Source organism: Pelecanus crispus, chromosome 3, assembly GCF_030463565.1.
Source record: "Pelecanus crispus isolate bPelCri1 chromosome 3, bPelCri1.pri, whole genome shotgun sequence".
Taxonomy (NCBI): Eukaryota; Metazoa; Chordata; class Aves; order Pelecaniformes; family Pelecanidae; genus Pelecanus; species Pelecanus crispus.
The window spans coordinates 32,509,898-32,527,442 of record NC_134645.1 but is presented as its reverse complement, the minus strand read 5'-3'; the positions used below and the strand labels follow the sequence as shown (position 1 = coordinate 32,527,442).

At 42.2% G+C, this 17,545-nt stretch overlaps 1 protein-coding gene across 2 annotated transcripts in view; it reads right to left on the bottom strand.

The window, feature by feature from the left end:
- Window positions 1–1,829: 1,829 nt before the first annotated feature.
- AIDA (axin interactor, dorsalization associated) overlaps window positions 1,830–17,545 on the bottom strand; it is a 29,453-nt gene continuing 13,737 nt past the window's right edge. Inside the window, exons 4-11 of one of the 2 annotated variants that reach the window (XM_075707307.1) lie at window positions 17,381–17,435; window positions 11,914–11,977; window positions 11,364–11,470; window positions 9,636–9,647; window positions 6,699–6,821; window positions 3,838–3,960; window positions 3,241–3,358; window positions 1,830–2,288 (exon numbers count right to left, since the gene is read on the bottom strand). In XM_075707307.1, coding sequence (XP_075563422.1) covers window positions 2,192–2,288; window positions 3,241–3,358; window positions 3,838–3,960; window positions 6,699–6,821; window positions 9,636–9,647; window positions 11,364–11,470; window positions 11,914–11,977; window positions 17,381–17,435 — 699 coding nt within the window. In that variant the 3' untranslated portion in view covers window positions 1,830–2,191. The remainder of the gene's footprint in view (window positions 2,289–3,240; window positions 3,359–3,837; window positions 3,961–6,698; window positions 6,822–9,635; window positions 9,648–11,363; window positions 11,471–11,913; window positions 11,978–17,380; window positions 17,436–17,545) is intronic. The other variant, XM_075707308.1, reaches the window with a different exon arrangement.

The following is a 17,545-nucleotide window of genomic DNA, read 5'->3' as shown; positions in this document are numbered from 1 at the left end:
AAGGAACATTCCCCTTTGAAAGTCAGGTTCCCCAAGTTCAGGATCTTCCCCACACCAAGCTTTGTGATGCTTCCTGTCCCCTCCCTTGCTGTTAGCCTTAATGACTTCAAAGCTGGGTGGGTGCTGTTAAGTCACAGGGGAGCACACAACTGACTGACTGACCGCACTGCTTTCACCAGGCCATGAGCAGCACCAGCCGCCACAGGAGGGTGGCAGCCCCGGGACAGAGCCGCAGAATCGTCCCTTGCTGAGCAAGCTAGGCCGAACGAACGCCTCGCAGGGACGCTCGGTGCTACAGATTCCTAGAAGGTCAGAAAGAGACCTGAGCCAGCCAAGGACCACTGGGCAGGTATCACAGCTATTGCCAGAGCTCAGATTTATTTGCAGCCACAGACTAATGCTTTGCTCCATCCTTTTGCAGAGTTCAAAGGATGATTTTTATTAATTTTTTAAGAATATATGTATCCTCCTTTCATCTAGCATTCAGAATGCTGCATGCAGAGGTATTTTCGTAACTCATAGGGATATCTTTTCAGAGCTTAATATTCAATGTATCAGATGTAATACCACTGGGGTATTGTGAAGACCTGTAAATGGGAAAATTCAATTGCACTTTTTTCTCCCCCTCCAACGTAGTGGAATTTGAGGAAGTGTTACTGACTTTTGTCATAACATCTAAATAATTTCAGCCCTAGTTATGCCAGAACAGAGGGAAGGCAAGATTAGGACATTCAAAAATAGTTTATCCTAATCAGTATGGTAAAGCCAAAAATGCTTAACACATGGCTGTAGACAAACAAATATCATGAGAAGAAGTAACATCCTTCCCATTAAAGCATAGTGTAACAACATCTTGGGGTTACATGACAGAAAAGAGGAATTGGTGATACATCTGCACCCAGACTGTTTAAAATAAATCTAATATTGATAATATTTTGGGAGCTGGGTGTTTTGTTAGCATAGCAGAGTATTTAGGCACTAGTTAGATATGCAAGAAGTATATCAAACCTTAAAGTATTATATTAAATATCCACGCAAATATATGAAAGATTTGACTGGGTTCTACTTCTGTCCCTTTATTAGGTCAAAAGGTAAATGCAAGTGTGTCATAAAATAAGCCAATGTCCTGCAGCTTATTACACACCAAATCAAAAATATAGAAAATAAATGATAATCCTATCTACTTACATAAAAAGGTAATTTTTAGAGTAAGTTTCCAGACTTGCACAAAATATGCAGAAAACTGCATACAATAAGTTTCCGTAAGAACAGCAGTTTCACATAAAAGGTGGGTCAACCTGCTAGCCAGATCTACTTTACTAAAAGCTCTGGAAAATTGACACTTGAACACCGAGGGGCCTGTCCTGCTGTCACTGAACTGGTGAAACACCCACCGCCACGAGGATGAAGCCCTGGGAGAAAGCCTCTCTCCAGCCCCCACCCACCTTTGCAAATCACCCTGTGACAAGATACAGGAAAATGAGCTCTATCGGGGAGTAATGGTGATCTAAAGGATTGTAGCATGCATTGTATCCAAAACTCAGTACAAGTGGATCAGGCAAGGCTGTTAAAATCATAGTTCAGTGTTCTCATCTGCAGTTGTCCTCCTCCTGGCCCGACCAAAGCAGAACAGCTGACTGCGGAGCTCTTCTGTGGCCACCCCACTTGACCCAGCATCCTCCTCTCTCTCACTTTAAATCACTTGCAGTACCTCAAGCTCCTTCCCGCCCCACCTCGTCCTTCTCCCGGTCTTCTGCCACCCAGCCCGCTACAGAGGACTCCGAAATGCAGATGAGAGGAACTACAATAGCACAGCAAGTGTAAACAGGTTAGTAGGCCTGCCACATCTTTATTGCTACAGGTTTGGCAAAGGGGCAGTCTCCATCCTTGGGTGGAGTTTGAGGCAAAAGGATAGTAACGGTTAAGATAAAGTGATGAACAGCAAAATTAGGAAAAGCAGTCAACATATTTCAGGGCTCTCAGAAAAACCTGTATCTGGAAAGTACTGAAGACGACTTGCAGTTGAATGGTAGGCTTGCCTCTGACCCTGAAGTAGTGCTGTGCAGTGTGTGATGGTCCCGTCTGACCTACTGGCATGAATACAGTCGTTTTCCTGCCCCTCGAAGGCTAAGGCTACTACACACAGCTACCATGACTTGTGGTTCAGTTCACAGAAGTCTCACAACTAGGGTCATTCCTTGTGCAATGTTTGATGGAGGTGAAGGTACAGTGGTTTCTTGGTCAACAGTTGCAATTTCTTCCTTTTAAAGTCAGTGGGTTTTTTGTACCTGTAACCACAAGAGAGTAAGTTAATCCAAGTGCTAATGGCTGCGTAGGAAGATGAAAGCATACTAGAAAGCTCATCCTGTGCAGATCTTATTACCGTAATCTTTTAAATACATCTGACAAGACTTACTGGAAGCAGCAATAATGAATAGATTTACAGGAAGAAACTCAAACCAGTATCTTCTCTGGGTTCTTATTTTAACAAAACAAAGATTTCCATTTTTAAATGAACATGAGCTTTTCGTAAGGGGTATTCATGATATAATACTCTGGACTGTAGGAAATGCAGTATCTCCTACTTCAGTACTCAGTATCTCTGTACTTCAGAAGTACTCCAGCTAGCATAGACTACACACTCTTCCTAGAGATGCACAGAATTGCAAGGTTCACCCTCTTCCTGAAAAATACCTCACTCAGACCTTCAGCCACACAGTAAGGGTAGGATGCACATCATAACCACTGCAGCGTAACTGGCTAATCTATTTCTTTGTCTACGTAGAGCAGGGGAAAAAAACCCAACCACCCAATAACGCTTTGAAATGTTCATAAAATTCAACTGCAAATCAGTATCCCAGGTCTCAAATCAGTTTTCCTTTACAGAAGATCTGCACCAGAAGACTGTGGGAGTTGAAATATATTTTTTTTAAATATAGCTGATCTGACACTCAAGCTAAGGTCAAAATTAAAATTTCCCAATTTGTTAACTTCATACAAAATTTAGTTACAAACACCAGCATTTTATTTGGAAAGAATCTGGTTTTTAAGCAGAGTCTCTAGCCATTTTATTTGCCTAAAAGCATTTTATCTCCCCTTCTTTATTAAAAATGGAATATTTCTTATGGAAGTCAGTCTAATGAGTCCAAGAAATCTTCCTTGATGCAACAAGCCACACATTGTAACTGAAGTCTAGTTCATTTCCTCTGCCATTGGCATCTATAATTGCAAGTCACTTACAGTTCTATAACAATTGCCCCAGGTTTAATTTCATCCATCTCCATGAAAGCAAAGCACTTGGTGCTAGTAAACCTTTTCTTAGGCTTGTAGTGTTTGAATTCAAAGAAAATAGCTGCACCTAGAGTGGAAAAATAGAAAAGTTAGCAATTATGGCCAACAGTTATCTGAAAACTTATTTGCCATTAAGATGCTCTATGTATGCTGGATGGAATTATCTTTAACACTTCTGTTATTTACTCAAAAGCTATACCGTGTTCTTACCATGCTCATCACGCTCACAAGAGCTTGTACTCCTCACTCAATTATTCATATCCAGGTAACAGTTTGCCCAATGACTAAGAAGGTCATGAAGCAGCTCAATACCTGTGTAGCAGAGCAGACTGCTGCATTTTTACCTCTTCATTCCTCCCTTGTCTGCAAGTCATCACAGTGACCGATTGGAAAGAGACAGGATGCAAAGGTCTATTTTTATCCTTGTCTGGATCTTGAGCCCTGCAGCAGCTGCTCAGGCACGGCCTGTTTATTAGATCAGGAGCAGCCTAGCGTCTACACTTTCAAAGCTCCTGGGCCCTGTTTCAGGTCTCTGATACTACGTACCTTTTGTTAGTTTTTCAACGTGTTTCTGAATCTCGATGTCCACATTAAAATGGACATATGTGTCCTCCTTCCTCAAAGCCACAGGAGTATCTTGCACAGGAGTCAGATCTATCCCATTCAAATCTGCAGGAAAGAAACAGCACGAGAATGGCAGAAGCTTCTCAGACATTAAGGTCCTGCTTTACGAGGTTTATGAATCACTCCTAATACTTTCACAAAAACCTAATGCACACCTGGATTTTTCCCCTAAACTTAAAAAAGGGGAGATCATGTCCCTTCACAGCCAGTGAATTTTCTTTTTGATTGCAACACGAAAGCAGGTAAAGTTCTGACAATATTTAAGGTGAAAGTTTGGAAATATCCCTCTCTTATTTTTAAAAGCACGCTCCTTTCCACTGCCACCAAAGGACTCCACTCCCTCTGCAAGCAGGACTCCCGCAGGGCTTCAGAACTGCCAGCTGAACCAGCAGAAAGGGATACACACCAAAGACTCCCCTCTGCAGTGCACAGCTTATACAAGCTGTATAAGCCTTGCTTTCCTGCCTACACTCAACATGCATTATTCCTCGTTTCTTCCACAGGCAGAGCCACGGTGGGGCCACAGGTTGGACCTCCAGCTGTCAGCACCAGCCATTAGTTGTGCTGCTCAGGCACGAGCTACCACAAACAACATTGTTTCTCACCAAGCCTCCGCTGTTTACGCGAGTACATTTGTCCTCTTTCTCCTCTCATTAGCGATCCCTTTCCTTCAGGTGGAGTAAAGTTGCTAACAATGTGGCCAAGAGTACAAGCACATAGCGCACGCATTGTGCCTGGGGTACAGGGATGGGGCCCTGGGGCACCACTGATGCACTTCATCCAGGGAGTGGGCTGGGACCACTGATGTTGCATCAGGAACAAACCTCTCTCCAAACCTGCGGAAGAGCAGCCTGGTATAGAACCAAGGAAAACAACTACTAAGCATCTTGAGACTCTTAACAGGGACAAAATTACTTTTCAGAGTTACTTTTCCTCACCAAAAATCTTGAGAAATAAAGTACAAAAAGTCACCATTAGCAGACTATACAATAGCCTGCCCACACACATACACTTTTTGATCCTATTTTCTACATCATCACTTGGCAGACACCATTTATAGGAGCTTGCAAATAGAGCGCCACATGTTAATAGAAAGACTTGTTGGGAAAGCAAGCCTAGCAATGTATGGTCTTCCCTTAGCTCCAGAAAGGAAACGAGAGCTAGGTCTGAAGGCAAGCAACAGTTTTAACAATATGTAATAAGTTAAGAAAGACAAACACTTCAGTGGGAAGGAACAACAAATGTTTGCTTTGCAAGTTCTGGTAAGTTCCAGGATCCAACATTAGAACCCCGTTAGGGCTGGTATTTTCCTGCTGGCCAAGAGAAACTCAGCATGAAAGAATTAAATTTGATTAAACCCACATCCATCCAGCTAGCCCCACCACTGAAGTCACCCGTCCCTCAGCTTTCCGGCATACCAGAGGCAAAGGAAGAGCCACAAGTGACTAGAGAAATGGAGCCCAAAGAATAGTTACACAGTCTAAAAATAATGCTGCAAACGTAAGGCAACGCCATGAACAAATAAATACTGCACGTTTCGAAGACTGAAAACACGGAAAGACAGATGTATCAGCAGGGGAAGGTGAGAATCATGCGCCAGCTTCCACCCCAACCAGGTGAACTCCTCAAAGGTCCAGAGAGAAGGGGAAGGTTTCACCATTGAAAAATCATCACAGGAAGCAGGATTAGATGAAGCTTTCTATCTATTTTGGCAGGTAACATTTGAGAGCATCACTGGGATTCAGAGACATTCAATATGGTGACCTTTACTTCTGCCAAAGAACTTGTCTGGTGGAGGAAGCACCTGATCACACACCTAGCAAGTGTTTTATCCCTATGTTTGGTATCCAACAGCACATCTAAAGAGGACACATAGAAGGTCACTATCACAACTGAAAATAACTGGAGGCTGTTGGCTCAGCTACAAATGTTTGTATGATTAAAAAAAAAATCATACACCTCAAAAGATTGTAAAGATAAGCAGAAGTCAAGCAGGGCAGGTTAAGGGTAGGCAATTCTGACTACAGGGGCTTCCTGCTAAGAAATGCAATATGGGGAAGAGGTGGATGCTCCCACTAGAAAGAGTCTGAATACCAAAAATCTCAACCTCAAGCAAAAGCCATCAACCATGTTGTCATCTGAAACAGTGAGAAATCCTAATGTTGCCTATCCTGGACTGACACAGAGAGTGGTTCTTCCAGATTCACAGAACCTCTCAGAGCAGCGGGGGCTGTGGGCCCACCAGGCCTTGGCCAAAATATTTCACTGCCAAGGCTAAAACATATTTTATATTTTATTTCACTTGCAAGCTTTGCTTCCCAGCTTCATACCCATTCCTCTAAACCTTAAACTTCAGTAAGATGATCTTTGTTTTACTAAAAAATTAGTTTAATGACAGAGAAAGAAAGGAACCAGTGGGTTGCGGTTCACCGTCTCCAGAATGCCCAGAGACCAATATGTGTTGGTGAGTACAAGCAGTCCAAACAGATCTGTACTTCAGAGTCATCTGAAGAAGCTGGAATAGAGAAGTACAGCCTGCCAAGACACTGATACTCAGCTCCCAGCATGGGGAAGGCACCCCGGAGTGCAGAGGTAAGCATGTCTCCTGCAGTGATTCACCTTCCAGTATCTCTCAAACACAGAATTTTTCCACCCTATTTTCCACAATAGAAAATGCAAGTACCAACACATATTTTTCCCAGCAGGTTGAAAAATCAATACAACTTTCAGAAAACGCACTCTCTCCAAACTAGAAATGAGGAGCCAGGAACGGAAATCATTACCCTTCACACTGACTGTGATGTAAGGATCAATGCACTGCCCAGCATCTTTCAGACCAATTTTCTCTATGTTGATGGTGAGTAACGTCATCCCGGGTTCAGATGGCAATCTGGGTAATAAAGTACCTGGAAAGAGTAAAGCATATTATTAACCCTTTGTGTCACCTTACAGCAGAGCCCTTGCTTACCCCATCATCTCTTATGGAAGATGCTGTTCTCCATAGGGGGTTCAAAGCCCAAGGATTCATATCCCAATAGTACACAACACTATGGGAAAGTCTGTGTGCACGCAGCATTATTTGACAGATTTCAAAGCCCACACCAAAAAACCCCAGGACTGCCTCAAGTCAAATGAATTCGTAAAAAACTAATGTCATAAGAACAAAGAGGGGCTTCGTTTAAAGTGTTCTTTCTTGCTCTCATGCAGAATAACTCATGCATGGAACTGAATTTATATCATTTTCAAGGATTAAATTTGGGAGGCTGGATTCAATCTGCAGTTGCAGGAAGTTCAGACACTTAATCAGGAGTCCCACCCCATTGAACATGACTTGGCTTCATGTTGAACATTTAGGCTGGGAAAATAAGGAGAAAAATGGCATTGTTGCAAATCCCACTGGACACAGGGGAACCAGAAGAGAGATTCTTAATTATCTAAGTTCTACTGGTCTCTAGTTAAAGGAAGGAGATACCAAAAGGAAAAACCCCACACAAACCACCAAACAAAAAAAAAAAAAACAACCAGAAAACCAACCACCCAGTGTTTGCATCCCCCAAGTTTCCTTCTGCCTTAAGGAAGGAGTTCCCAGCTCTGCATCAAGAACATTTAACATCAAAACTTTGTGTTCAGTGTAGCTGAATCCTCGCAGTGCCAAGTAAGACAGTGCAGCTGGCAAGAAATCCAAACTGTTCAAACTTACTAAAAGCCACGAGATTCTGTCATCAACAATGGAGTAGCTTTCTTCATGCTGGTTTTAGCAAAAACTGGCAGGCTTCAAGCCTCTCCCCAGTATTAGATGAATAAGCACCAAGGCAGAAAATGCTTAGACTCATGAGCAAGTTTGATTTAATTTCTAATTAAAAAAAAATGTTATCCCAAGGCTTGAGATCTAAACAAAGTAATAGTTTCCTTTGGCAAGTCCAATATGGGTTTTCCTTGATACTTTTTTTCCTCTTGATCTGCTTGAGGAGCTGGAGAACCAAGGAGGTTTTGTCCTCTTAGAGAGAGACTGGCTTTGCAAGAAGAGACCATGTGTTCTGCTCTTAGAACTACAGACCCACAGCTTCAGCAAGATTTCATGAGCACTCCCACACCCAGTCCCTCTTTCAGGATCGTCAGCAAGACTTGAATCCACATCTATGATGCAGTACATTTCTGTATTTCCTGTCTGGGCTGCTAACAGACTCATGACCTCCAAGGTACTGCATCTGCAGGCACTTCACAACATATCACAGCAGAATTCGACCCACCGTTCTGAAGTAATGGGACAGGCTTCTGACCATAGTATGAGAAATGTTAAAAAGCAAACTTATTAGAGAGCACCCATTTCTGCAAAGCAGCATACACACTTTAGTTATTCTTGCTCTCTCTCTTGAACTGATGTTCAAAGACAGAGTTCTTATTTCAATCTAAATGAATGTAGAAACGAACTTATCTTCTCTTTGGCACAAAACTTTGCTCTGCCATCTTTCAGTTGTCTCCTAAAAGCAGCATGCCCCCAAGAGCCAAGAACAACTGTAACTTTCAGTTTTCCTATCCATCACTCAAAGGGACTAACTGATGGGATACCGGACCAAAAGAAAAAAAAAATCTGAAAGATGCATCAGACTGGCACTTAGTATAAAACTAGTGGCTTAAGAAAAAATATTCTCTTCTTGAAAAATGCTTTCCGGAATGTGTGAAATTGCAGAGCTGCAATGAACAGAAAAGTCAAGCCCCCTTCCAGCAGGTAAGAGAACAGTAGGACAGATGGTCTGCAAGGAAGATGGTTTCCTTTCTGCCTCAGCAGGAAGAACAGCCAAGCCAGCAATGGACTAAAGCAGCTGACTGTAACCTGTCTCACACAAGCCACAACCACCCAAGCAGGCCTTTTGCTGAAGCCTCTGTAGCCTTTTCACACGGGAGCCACCAGCTGACAGTAACCTCTCTATGGTATAACTTCACTAGGGCTGGGCATCGCACTGCCAGTCTGCCACTGTGGCTTGGGCCTGTTAGCCTTCAGCAGGCTCACACTGAGGCTTTTCACGAGAAAACTGCCAGCCATTTCAGACACAACCACAGGGCATCATTGCCAGAGGGGGGAGGGAGCATCTACAAATGAAAGAAGTGTCCTCCTGCAAGTGCATTTCAGATATACAAAGGTGAGCCAACCCAACAGCTCACTGCCACCAAGACACAGGCGTTTGGTCTCTCCATTCCCAAACCCCGATTCAGAGAAAGGGGAAAAAGTGACAAGCCTCCTGCTGGATTCACAAATGGAAATGGTTCACAGAAGAACCCATTGCCAGCACAGCACTGGAATAAAGAAGTATATAACCAGGAGAAAGGCAGGAAACCTTTGCTGTTAGAGGCAGCAAGCCATTGGTCAGTTCAGCTCCATACAGCACAGAACTAATGTCTAACTACATAAGTACTCTTTGTGTAAGGTTTCCCCATCAAGTGTGTATTCCACTACAGAAAAATCTAGCTACACTTTGGCTACACTGCAAGTCAGAATGTCTTTATTAGCACAGCAGGACTTCTAGAGAGCTATGTAAGGTGCGTCACTTCCCTTTTCCTGGTACTGAAGGCAAATGAAGATCAATACATAGATGCCTAGTACTATGATTGTTACCAAAGATTGTATTTTGAGGGTTTGAAACTAAGAGCTGAATGAAGAACATCACAGCTACATGAACATGATCAAAGAAATAACTGTATATACTAAAAAGTTATCATACCTTCATTGGCTCCTGGGTTAGATGAATGGTGCAATGTGATAACGATGAAGCCATGCATGTAGAAGACAAGACCATGGTCAGTTAGACAATACAGTTGTGCACTATGGATTAAAGGCATATAGAAGCAAAGAGTGCAACACAGTTCTATCAATTCGATATGGAAAGTCCACTTTACTTATAAGGCTCACCTCAGAAGGCTGCAAACTGCTTTTGTTTAAGCTTCATCACCCAGAGAAAGAGCACCAGACCAACCTCCAATCAGGTAAGAAGCACCATGCTAATTTACATTCAACAGGGAAACAAGATCTGTGTTCAAGTAGCACAAAACCATCTTACGGGTTTAGATTATTGCAGCTATAGGGAAGTTTACCTCAATGCAAAAAAATTCAGAAAAGTCAGATATGCAGTTTATTAAGTAGATGATGATGTACAATATCACTAAGTTCAGGAGGTGAGAGCAACTCCTCTTAAAAGCATGGGTTTACTAAGAAATAATTCCGTAGGAAAGGATACGCCCCAAACCTCTCCTCTTCCTGATTTGGCTACCCTACTTTGAAAGCAATTTAACTGTAAACTCAATCTGTCTATCATCAACTTAGATTCTTTCTTAAGCACATACACAGTTTCTATGTCCACTGTATGTGTACAGCTCTAACTGTTGGCACTATGGTAATGGTCACAGCCTTATTGACTCACCACCACACCAAGAGCTACTCAAGATCTCTCTGCTGTACTTTGGACAGACAGAACACATCTTCATAAATGTATTTATCATGGTGAATAACAGGGATCAAGATAGTAAATGTCAGCAATAAAATATCACAATATATTATAGCCTATTTCTGAGCTTAGCATAAACAACTGCAGACTGTGCATACATACATCAGTATAGCCTGCAGGGATCATATTCAGTAGCATGCACCAGCTCAAATCTAAGGACAGAGACATGTTTTCTCCAGGCATAAGTAATGCAACACCCCATCTCTTTCAACCATAATTCCAGTGCTAGTTTCCCTACTTATTATCTCCTTCCTGAAATACGAAGTTTGCCAACCTGCTCTGAAACTAGAAACTTGTTTCTTCTGCAAAGAACTACACCAGGAACCAAAAGAACCTCTGTTGGAACATCCTGCTCCTTTACCTGGTAAATTGTCAAAAGCTGAAGTTACAGGAAGACCTTCTCTAGAATCTGTAAGTATATCCAGTTCTACAAGTACTTTCACATGGACAAGGACTTAAGCTATCAAAACCAAAGCTCTTTATTCTCTGAGCTTGGGTTTAGCTAAGCCATTGCCTCACCAGATGATGCAACAGAAACATAACCAGCAACAACTTTCATAGCTCTAGCAGGATGTAGTGCTCCTTGCAGGAGAAACATTGCCACAATTTACAGTTGAATGCGTTTGAAACACGTCACATAGCACAGTTAATAAAGTGTATGGAATGAAAATACTGAGTTTGAACAAGGAATAAAGGCTAATTATTTGAGGTAGATGGTACCACCCTCACAGGTTATCCATACAACTGTTTTGCAATAAGATATTGTTTGCTGAGGGAAAAAAAAATATCCACCGGCCACCTTTGTGGTTCTCCAACACAGCATTAGAGCTTACATTAGCCTGTTGCTCCTCACCCAAACTTTTCAAATGACAGGTGGAGAAAGGGGCTTCTCAGAGACAGAACTTACACATGCTACATAGGCTGACATGGCAAGGCTAGTGCCCCTACCTGGAACTCTAGCAGGAAAAGAGTCTGGAGACCCTGCTCCAGCTCCTCCTTCCTCATCATCCTCCTCAAACTCCAAGTGTTCCTCTTCTCCAGGTGCTAAAATCTTCCTGTAAAATATGCAAAAGAAGAATGAGACCAAAGACCCTTCATCATCTGACTTTCAACTCACAAGTCAGCATCTGAGCATAGAGCAGGGGCAACATGCTTAAGCGCCATTTCATGCTTCTGATTAGCTACTAACTGTATCTGCAGACCCTGACAGAGGTTGCAGTAGCTCAGCTCACATAGAAAGCAGATAGTCTAAAACCAAGAGACAATACAGAGAGATGTAGGGGCCTACCAACTACTGATTTTACTAAAAGCATGGGCTTCATTTTTAGTGGTACCTAGAAAATCAGAATTCAAAAGGGTTTTTTTAACCAGTTTACCCAAAGCAACGCAGCAGGTAGGCGGCTCTAGAAATTCTAGTGTCTCGGTTGTACACCAGGTCCCAGGCTATGCTCCCTTTCGGATACATATTTGTACATGAAGTGACCTAGTTCTCTCTTACCTGAGTGGGACAGGCTGAACATCAAAGGGAAACTCCTTATTGTAAGTGAGGATATTCTTTAAGACTGCAGACAGAAAGGGGGGGGGGGGGGGAAGAATCCATATCCATAAACAAGCATTAATTCCACTACTTTGCACAGCTATGTCCATTCTCGTAACATCTTCACACATGCAAATAATGATATAAAAAATCAGATCATGGCAAAAAAAATTTTCTCTCACATTTTAAACACCAGTACAGTCCTGATCAGAGCTATATCACTATAACCTTCAGACAGGCTAACTGCAATTCTGGTACATAATCACCACCACATTTACACAGGCAGGGAAGATAAACATGGCAGTAACCAAAAGCATCATGAGAAACAGCTACAGTCCCCCGGGGTAATGGTAGCCATCTTCGGTGGTTATTGAAAAGAGGGTGGTGCTGTTACTGGCAACAACTCCAAACAGATCGAGGTCTCCAGGACCACCACACTTAAGCACACATGTAGGCTGCACATTCAGACAGCCGCCGTGGGAGTCCAAGCATGCTGGTAATAAACAGCTTAGTTGAGATTTCCTACTTCTTCATGAATGTATTATGGGGTTTTTTGTTGGTGGTGGCGGTGGTTTGTTTGTTTGTTTTTTCTTTTTTTCTGCCCTCAGATGTCTGGTCAGATTGGCAAAATTCAGAAGAGGTACAGTGCAACATCTGAGCATCAAGCCCCAGGGACACCGACTAAACTCTCTAGCATTCGGCAGAGAATGGCTTTGCCATTTGTATTGGAAACTTACTCAAGTTTTAGCAATCGCAACTTTAGCTGTTATTCCAAAAGCATTGATGAGTAAAAGCAAAATTTCCAAAAGCATGTGAAAAAAATTAGCCATCATGAAATGCTTAAGGGCCTAAAAATTTTCAAGAGAATGCCTGCAGGGAGAGGCACCCTCCTACCAGACAATGAGTATCCCAGACTGGGTAGGGGGAAAGGAGGTAGAAAAACTGAGTCCTCTCACTGAGTCTCACTTTGCAATAAGCCCTCTCAGTGCACATTTTAGAAGTCTCCCCTTAGGACTACTGAATGAGAACAAAACTGTTTTAAAACAGTGTTAGGAGTACACAAATACCCAGAGGTACTTAAATACCAGTTATATTTAAGGAACCACCGCCAGGCCCCTCTGCCTCTGCACGCTACAATTCAGCCTTCAGTGTAGGAGAGCTTCCCTGTCTGTCTTCATATTCACATCACTCAGCGTGGGCTCCATCATTAACTTACCAGACACCATCTGAATGCTACAATGAATAAAAGAATCCCGCAGGGAAACTATAAAGAACCCAAAAAGTCAATCCAGTCTTTGCTCATTCTGATTTTTTTTTTTTTTTTTCTGATTTCTGTACCACCACCTGAGAGGTTAGGTACTGCCTGATTCCACCTGGACACAATACATAAATACACAGAAAGCTTTAAGTTGCCTTCAGTCAGAGATGTGACAGACAAAACTGATGCCAAGTCTCCCCCCCCCCCCCCCCCCCCAAGACTTCTGCTGCAAGGGATCAGTAACAGATCTCAACATGGTGGCAAAGAATCACAGCCACTTCCCAACAGAAAAGCAGCCGATTAATAGCAGACAGTCATCTTCCAGCACAGCTGAGGTTCAGGAAAAGAAGGGGATTTTTATCACTCTCAGAATTCCCCAGCTCTTAGAGAGCTACATCATACCAGAGACAGAAAGTGAAACTGCCCCAGGCAGAAAAATCTTAAAGCAAGATGTCTTACAGATCATAGGCATGTTATACAGAAGCAACAGAAATTATACTAGTCCTCCTGCCACCTTCCGAAGGCTGGTAAGCACTAGATTCCTCTCTCTTCCCAGTAACCAGTTCCTCTTGCTACACGACTGAACATCCCCTGAAAAAAAAAAACCTTCTAGTAATTCACCTCGGCCATCACTAGAGGGCACAAAACCCTCCACCGATACGAGCGCAGGAAAAAGGCAAACAGTTTTTTTTACAGCGCCTAAAATCTTGTTGCTGCCTGGAGGCAGGGCTGAGCACACCCCCTCCTGCCGCAGAGCCGCAGCCGCGCACAGGGGCGCGGGCACCGGGCCTGCAGCTGCCCACGGGAGCACGCGGCTGTCAGACACCCTGCGGTCTGGGCACCAAGGTGATGCTGCAGGTTTAGCTGAGAAACGCTTCTTGGAAACACCATCCAGAGTCTCTTGCCTTTTGCAGAAGCAAGCGGTGAATCGAGTTTTTAAAAGGCCTTTAACTCCGCCTCATCACCAACAGCAACTAATTTTGCAAAGTTGTAATATGGCAATTTACTGAAGTGCTCCTGTCAACATCATCGGGATAAGAAGTGGATCCACAGCACTCAGCCTGGTGAAATACTTACTCAAAGTCACCAAGAAAAAGCAAACCGATGAAACAGCAATGCAACAATCATCCTTCGAGGAAAAAAAAAATCCTCTTTGCACCTATCACAAGTGCAAGTTTCAGTGGATTTAAATAAAAATAACCAGATCACAGAAAAAAACGATAGGTTACAATGAACAGGAATCTCCCTTGCAATACTGCATGAGACACCCAAGCTTTAAGAGGTTGGTTTGCACGTTCTTGGTTTTTGTTTTGTTTTTAAAAACACACATCGCCTCTGGGAGAAAGAGCACTTCCCCTCTGTGATGCTGCTGCTGAGAACACGATTCACAGAAAGTTCTCCGTGTGTGTAACGAATAGGCAGATCCCAGCACCGTGGCCTGCATTTATGTTGCTTTTCCAACAGAAATCTTTTTAAAATACTGTTCTGCAGGCTCTCGTGCAGAAGCTGCCTTCTCTTTCGTGACACTGGACAAAACCACATTGATTTTATCAGCAGCTGGCTCCCTCTTGAAAGATTTCAAAAGAAGTTAACATGAGCAGTAGGACCAGTACACACTGACTTGGTAAAGACCACTGTCCATGTGGATTTTTAGTGACAGCCTATGATACCTATACTGATTTTTTTTTTTTTTAAATAGGCAACCCAAAATAATTCAGATATCAGGCTCTCCAGTACAACCCAGTATCTACTTCTTTTATCATGCATATACACTGAATTTTAAACTAGTCAATTAGTGGCTAGAATTATTACACACGAACACAGGCACATGGGATATCCCAGCCTATCCATTTGTAATGAGTATTGTAACACCGGTATAAGCTTTCACAGGAAAAGGATTTGTGAGATCCAGTGTGTTAGCAATGATTTCACACAGTCTAGTCTCAAAAGAACTATTTGTATGTACAGACCCTCCTGTAGCATTATTCTAACACAAAAGATTCAGTGACAAATCCTATAAACAAACAAAACTAGCCAACTGCTTCACTTTCCAAGCAGCGTGAAATGCAAGCTTAAGTAGGAAAAGTTAGAGCTTGACAACACAAGGAGGAAAAAAACCAACCAACCAAAAAAAAAAAAAAAAGGTTAAATCTAAGGGCCTTGGTTGTTACAACAACACCTAAACCAAATTTCTCAGCCATTTTGACGGCTTCAAGTACAAAATTAATTAAAACAAGCCAAATTGTGTGAATAGCTGTTTTCATTCCATCCTAACAGAATGGCTCGACCTAACAAAGGAATTGCTTATTTGCATTGCCAGCCCAGATTTTTTTAGCTTTTTCTGGTGGAATGCAAGAGAAAATTGACAACACACAAACTAAAACACTTCATGGTGTATTTTATGAAATGGCTCCTGTTGGCCTGATTAAGATTTACTCTATTCAAGATATACTTAAAAACCACAAAACAAAGGCACAATTCAGAGAGAAAGAGGCCAGAACAATCCAAGTCAGACAGCAGCATTAAGAACATCAATGTTCAATTGTTGTCATAGAAGCACCCGTTCTCCTCCAAGGAAAATAACTCAGTGTCTTTGAAAACTGATGGCCACATGCTCTTCCTCAGTTTTAATATAGTTACTTGTTGTATGAAGCATGGGCTGAACGCGCTTCACTGTTGAACAGTTTTTTGACAGCTAAGAATCAATTCTCTGAGGGAGGGCAAGATAAGCAACAGAACTGTTGTACAGTAACTGAAATTTTGGCTTTTAAGAAAAGGAGACATTTCAAGGGAAGCTTTACATCTGTTGTCAGAATGTAAATTCTGACTAAACCCTTCAATAGTCACTTCCTTTGATTTGTAGAACAGTTTGATCAATTAAAACATGATTCCTCTCCCTCTTCCATCATTCAGTCACTCACAGGGCATTTGCACAATGGAATCCAAAATCTGCAGTCATTAAACAATTACAACATTTTAAACACTTTGTGGACAGAGAGCAGGAGTATCTATACAAAATAATCCCAAATCAGAGGATGCAGAGGCCAGACATGCAATACACAGATTGAGAAAGACCTAATACTTCCAACACATGGTTAAACCCTTTTTCCTGACTTACGGTCTTCATAGGCCTAGCAGTCTTGTAACATACCTTCACTTTCCATTTTCAGGGAACAGTTTAAAAGCATTCGGACTCTGTGTTTTGGTAGAGACAACCTCAATTCAATGCCCTACTTCTTGACAAGCTTCCCTGTAGGATCCTGTGCCAGTTACTTAGAGAATGGAAGTGCAGAGAAGCTCAGCTTATTCATGAAGTGGCAACACCTGCCTGCCCATCATGTTTATCCCCAACAACCCCCCTAGTAACACAATTGTGACAGGAGCAAAATAAAACCAGCTTTTGCCAGCACGAAGGATGCTCTTCCACATCTCCTGTTCCCCAAGAATAGCAGAGGTGGTAGCATTCAGCGTAATATTGCTTAGATGTGGAAGCTCTGATCATAAGGGTGCTTTGAGAACAAAGCAGCCAGTGTTATGGGAAGGAAAATGTAACAGATAAATAGATACTTCCTACATGAAAAAGTTATTTCTGGATTGACATACCAAGAACTGACCCAGGATCAGTTGGGAAAAAACAACATCACACAAAACCCTTCAAAGACTGACTCACATCCTCACTTTGACTCTTAACTTCGTTAGTCTGGTAGCATTACAGTGGTAGGTGACAGGTGATTGGCTACCATGAGCACAAGTTAAATATTTTCAGAAGAAAAAATAAATTTCATGCTGCAAGGAGGAAGACCACACAGTGCTGAAATTCAGTTCAAATAAGAAATGTGCAGGTAAATTTTCCCGCTGATTATATACTGTACTACTGATACGTTAAATTACTATTTTGTGTAAATTAGCAGCACACAAGGAATTACTTACGTGAGAATAAAGATGAACACATTAACTGAAACATTAGGACTACTATACTTTGAAGTTACCCATGTTACATTCCTTAATACACATCAGGTTTTGTCTACATAGTGACAGATATTTGGAAGAACTGTGTAAAAACAGCATTACTGTCAAATCACATTGTGGTCAGTCAGTATGCATGCTGCTGTTGTATTTTCCACTTCAGTGATAAATGTCACTCACTCAAAATACAAAGATACTACTTACTTGGTTCCAACTTCTTCAGATCCTCAAGCTTAAATTCATCCTGTGATTGGGTGGACTAGGACGTTACAAAGAAAGAGTTAGAACTTAGTATGCACCTTCCCCTCAGACAGAGCTACCACTTCTTAGAATAAGCATGCAAGGTGCTTCCTTTGTTCAAGTGTACCC